At 37.3% G+C, this 5,907-nt stretch overlaps 1 protein-coding gene across 1 annotated transcript; it reads right to left on the reverse strand.

The window, feature by feature from the left end:
• Nucleotides 1-731: 731 nt before the first annotated feature.
• CCR6 (C-C motif chemokine receptor 6) lies at nt 732-5,686 on the reverse strand. The gene is made up of 3 exons (XM_041460581.1): nt 5,600-5,686; nt 2,454-2,526; nt 732-1,817 (listed from the first exon to the last, which is right to left on the reverse strand). Exons 2-3 carry the CDS (start codon nt 2,460-2,462, stop codon nt 732-734), a joined length of 1,095 nt encoding a protein of 364 aa, XP_041316515.1. The 5' UTR covers nt 2,463-2,526; nt 5,600-5,686.
• Between the last annotated feature and the right edge of the window lie 221 nt (nt 5,687-5,907).

The following is a 5,907-nucleotide window of genomic DNA, read 5'->3' on the forward strand; positions in this document are numbered from 1 at the left end:
AGTGTGAATTTCAGCTAGAAAGAGGCAACTTTTCACAAAGAGATATTCATCAGGTTGTCAGTTTGTTGGATTCCAGCATCTGAATCCTGTGCCAGACAATGAGAGGAAACTCTAGCAGAGCTTCACTCTCTGTTCAGAATAGCACTGGGCAAAGATTTACAAGACCAAGCACTCAGCTCTGTCAGCAGTCTTGAGCTTGTTTTTTCGTTTTGCAGTTTGCATTCCTTGTTGTGCTTTGTTCAAATGCCATCTCTTTGGGGTTAGTATTGTCACAATGTGACCTGTCTGCAATATAAGCACAGTGGAGAGCTACGCTTCACTAGTATTTCCAGGCAGAAGTAATTAACAGAAACAACATAAATGTAAGAAAGAGCCTAGACATAACCTTATTGATTTTCTTATTATTTTGGGGATATTTCAATGTTGTAGGACAGATTAAATGCAATTTTTCCTTACACAATGACGAGGGTTCTTCTTTAAACTTCACTTTCTTTATAATTCTAAGAGGATGTAGTTTAGAAAAGCATTAAGAGAAGTGAATAAGGCTTTAGTTTTACACAGGACAGTATAATTCCTTTATCTAAACTAATTTCCTAAAAGGAGGTGTAGATCATTGGATCTCATTTAGAGGCACAGAGAAGCTCAGATGACTTGCTGTCACACGCACAGTGACATTGGTTTGGGTATCTTGGTGAGAAGAGTCCTTCAGTACTAATGTTGTTCAAATCGTATTATATAGTAAAAGATGATCCATTGTCAGTCAGAATTTCACTGGTCTGTCTTGAATAATAAGTATCAGAGTTTGTCCTTGAACTACGTTTATTGTCTTTCTTGTGTCTCTTGCACCATAGGTCCTTCATTAGCTTCACAAAATAACTTCTGAACTTCACTCCAATAAACGCATAGAGCACAGGGTTCACACAACAGTGTAAAAATGCTATGGCTTCAGTGGTGTATTTTGCATAAGCCATTATCTTGTCATTGTCACAAGATTTGTCAATCTTGCCCATGTTGACAGCTGTTATGAGAAGAACAATGTTATAAGGTACCTGGCAAACTAGGAAAACAGCTACAATTAATACAATCACACGAATTGCTTTGTTTCTTTTGGAATTCTGGGCTTGTTGTAAGGATTTGACAATGAAGGTGTAACAAAAAACCATGAATATGAAAGGTATAAAAAATCCAAATGAAACTTGTAGCCATAGCAGCAACGATTTCAGCATTGTGCTTTCAGACATTCTGGCAGATCTGTGATCACAAATCTCTTTGGTTTCATTCATGGAGAAGCTGTAACTTTCACTGTACAGAAAAGAGGGACTAGAGATTAAAATTGATGATATCCACACAGCCAAACAAATGAGTTTACTATGTGCGAGAGTCCTTGCCCTTAGTTTAAAAGACTTTGTTGCCTGTACAATAGCAATGTACCGGTCCACACTGATAAAGACCAAAAGCAGCATGCCACAGCTAAAGTTGATTGCATAGATGCCTCTAGTCATTTTGCAAATTAAATCACCAAAAATCCATTCATCAGCAGCATAATTCACTGCCCACAGTGGAAGAGTAAGAACAAACAGTATGTCTGCTATGGCCATGTTGAAGAGGTACACGTCAGTCATGGACTTAGCTCTTTCATATAAAGCGAAGGTGATCACCACAAAGATGTTACCAAAGAGGCCGATGATACAAATCAATGAATATGCAACTGGCAGAAATGCTTTTGTGAAGTTCCTGACTTCCAGCTTAGAACAAGGTGGCATGATCAGAGAAGCATAGTCTGAATAATAGGGGTAATCTGTGGATCGAGGGTCTGTCTGTTAAAAAGGAAAATACCAGTTAACACACAGATGTTACTCTTTAACCAGTGTATGGTAGAAACATGATAGATAACTGACCACACATTCCAATTACAAATGCATTTAACTCTACAGACAAGGCTTGTAAGAACTATCTAGGAAATTTCATAAAATCATACTTAAAATGCGAATGTGGAAATAATCCTTTTGAATGTCCCAAAGCCCTTCATATTTAAATGCATTGCACAGAAAGGACAAGTCTGCTGTCACAGAAGACTCTACGGTGTAAAAGTCTGAATTTGAATTAGTCTTCCTTTACCATCACACAAGGCAAAAAGGCCTTTCTAGCATGCTATGCATTTCATACTAATGTAGCTTGATTAAATCAAGCCCAAAAATGATTGCTTCTCTCTACTCAGCTAGAGGCAATCTATGATAGCTAGCCTGAGACACATTCACCTGCACCACAAACACCACACCTGTAGTGAAAATCCAATAAACAGTGTGTTTTGACAGCAAACTGCTGTCAGAAGCATCTCTTCAGATTTTCTCTCCTGAAATTACAGTGTTTGGATCTGCAGCCTAAAGAAACTGGGTCTTACAGAGTCATTGCTTTATTGATATACTAACATAGTTTATAAATTAGGTACTTACAAAATTCATTTTGGCAGTACACTTCTCAGAAAAATGTGTTCAGAAGGACCTCAAAATATCTTCCCAAGTATTCCTGAAAAGAAAATAAAGTAGATTGGACCAGAAAACCAGCACAAGAAGGGTGAGCAAGTAGAAAAACAAAGTTGGAAATAAAACCTGCTCAAAACACAACCTCATCACTGGAGCATGTTAACAAATCACACATCTCTACAAAATGTGCAGTTGTAGAAAGTGAATAGTTTTTATCAGTATTATTAAGAGCACAGACTTATATATTGAATGTTTATTCATAGGCTAATAAATTATATATGATAATATGTGACCGCTACTTCACATTGAATTTGCACACTAGAAATTAGAATAAGTTAAATTTTACTTTGGGAGTTTCTGTATGACAATGGCAATCTGTGTATTGAGGAAAATATGGAAAAAATAAACAGCACTCCCTTAGTATACTTCATAACAGTGATGCAACATTTTACCCTTTTTTCACACTCTGACGCTTTATCAGTGTCTCAGCGCTTTCAACATAACATTATCTGTCTTTTTTTATTATACTAGTGAAGTAATAGAAGACCAACAGAACAGAACTTCCTGTAGTGCAAAGGATAGTACACAATGCATGAACAGACCGAGCATTGATGTTTTGTCTTTGTTCAGTGCACAGATTTACTGTGCAGTGTTCAGTGTACAGCTCCGACAGCACCCTATGAAAAAAAATTTTTTCTTTATCACTGTGATACCTAACTGTTTTACAGATTGGGTTTACTTAATTTGCACAACACCCTGTGGTGAAGAAGTATTACTTTATTTAAAAGGGAGAATCTGAGTCATTAGAGTTAAGTATTCACTTAAGATGATCAGTTTGAGACATGTATCCCTCTCAACATCACTTCTAAGATTACTTAAAATTATGAAGGACGTCAGCTGGTAAAGGATTAAATTCATTGACTGATGGCATCCAGGATCAGACTTCTGCAAAACGGACCACAGAGTCTAAAGTCACAGAAAAATAACAATGGGAAACACACCATTGGTGACCATACACGGGAAGCTGGGCTTAAATAGCTTGTTCAACCTCACACAGGAGCTCATGGGCAGGAGATTTCCTTCCTCAGACTCCCCTTGCAAGAGTTCAGCCCTTCTTTCCATTAGCTGTTCTCTGAAAACTGCACCTATCAGCAAGGCAGTAATTTCAGGGACAGGATGACATGAGGTCCCATATTTGTCAAGTCTGTGAAGGACAGTTTTGTCCAGAGTTTTTCTGCTTTTTGCTGTGTTACCAATTGGGAAGAGCACATGGGTCAGCTTTAAGTCTACAAAACCAAAACCTTCTTGTTTGGGAATTACCTTATGTTGAAAATGAGAGAGAGAGAATTTGTAAAAATGGGACAGAAGTCCAGATACAATGGGGAAACTGGGGGAGGGAAAGGACAGAACACTCTCCAAAAGCATAATGAAGATGACTCATGTAGGGATGCTGGCTCATGACAGAGGGCTGCAGCTGGGTAAAGACCTGAACTATACGATGTAGCAAAGGCATCACAGTTTATCTGGATTTCCTGCCCTTTAAACAAATCTTTAACTATATCTCCAGCTTTGTCTGCTGGTTTTTCAAAACTGATTTTTAGCAGCTGCAGAAATATGACAGCCTGAAAGTGCTTGAACACCTTCTGAAGCAAATCTCAAGCAACTTAAAGGTGTCTCTCAGAAGTGCAGAGATGTATAGGGCAACCAGGCAAGTTATGCAATTAACCAGAGGCTGTGGTCCCTTAGCCCATCTTTGCACAATTTTAGTCACTGTCCACTGCTTTATACTTTCTGATCTCATCCAGCCACACACTTGTGACCTTGCTTGCTGTTTCTGTTACCCTTTGTACTTGGCAGCTACAGCAATTCTTCAGATGGACAGAATTAAAGGGTACCTGTCTAGGTTATTATTATAGAAACTGTTATTTTATCATTGAGAGAAAAATTCCATTCTAGGCGTCTGCCATTCATGTCTTTTTAAGACCTACATGGTTAAAATATACAAAGAGAGTCTGACAGCATATCTTCTATCTAAAAGTCACTCTTCATTCCACTCAGACAAAGTCACCCTGAAACATGAGCATAACATACAGAAGAAAGGTGATTGGGTGAGGGCATTTAGAAGAAAGGGAGCCATGGGTATTTCCTACAGCCTGCAAGGATGGCTAAGAAGGGAGCTCTCTTCAGATGATCACTAAGAAAAGGCTCTTTATTTTGCAGAAGAGCTCAGCAGAGATCGTATGGGGAACAACACCTACTCATAGCAGGAGAGATGCATATTCTCCCTGATCCTACAGGAATTCAAAAAGGCACCACCAGCCACACATTTATTCACAAAAATACTTCTACTGTCCAGCAGAAGCTTCCTGAGGATGGTTAATATGAGAGTTGTAGCAAAGGACTCAAACTGAAATCAGAATTGCAGAGATCAGATTTAGACCTGATTTAAATCTCTTGAGCTGACTTCCTTTTCTGAATTTGAAACAGCATTCGCAGAAGTTTTTAAAAAGATGCACTGGCTGCTGAGGAAGTTGAATCATAACTCTTGTAAACACAATGTCCTTTTCAAATTAAATCTTTCTAACAGTGTTTCAGTAGTCACCTTTATAATTTATAATCTGAATATTTACATCTTTATTTAGCATTAATGTATTAGGTAAATATAAAAATAAATTTTCAGATATATATATATATAAGGTGGTGTGTCCTAACATTGGTTATGTACTACATATGGGTAGTACATGTCTGTGCATGTGCACTCAAAAACACCTATGTTCTGAATATTAAATATATAAGCCTTGAATTTTTGAGCTTAGTATTTTTCCACTTTATCCACATCATCACATTTCTTTTCACCATGAAGGCAGTGTGCAAGTATTCAAACATAAGACTAAACTGCAATCTTAAGAGCAAATATACTATTTGAATTATCCAAACAAAACACAATTAATAAAGACAGACCTGGGGAAAAAGACAGAATTCTATGAAGAAAACAATTCAGTCATTAAGTACTTCTAAGAGTAGTCCATCCTTGTAAGTAGAATCCCACTTACATGTTCAGTTTAATACATTTGCCAGACATATACACGGATTATAGTAGTATTATTAGTACTTACCCGATTTGAAAATAGTCTGAGGGTCAGGTGAAAGAGGATGTGTGATTCTTTTGGCTGCCTCAAGCACATTTACCGTCAGCCTCAACAAGACTACACTCTAATTTAGAAAACAAGAAATAACAGCATTAGTTAAAGGTACGGAGATAAATTGAAATAACCACCACTTCCTTCTCACAAGCAACAGCAATAACCTGGTTTTTTATGTAAAGGAAAATGTTGCTGTGCTGAAAACATTCAAGCTGGAGGCAAATATATTATTAATTTACTTATTACTCTACCTATGTAATGATATTATTTTTAAAATGATC

Source organism: Pyrgilauda ruficollis, unplaced genomic scaffold (assembly GCF_017590135.1).
Source record: "Pyrgilauda ruficollis isolate IOZ18807 unplaced genomic scaffold, ASM1759013v1 scaffold145, whole genome shotgun sequence".
Taxonomy (NCBI): domain Eukaryota; kingdom Metazoa; phylum Chordata; class Aves; order Passeriformes; family Passeridae; genus Pyrgilauda; species Pyrgilauda ruficollis.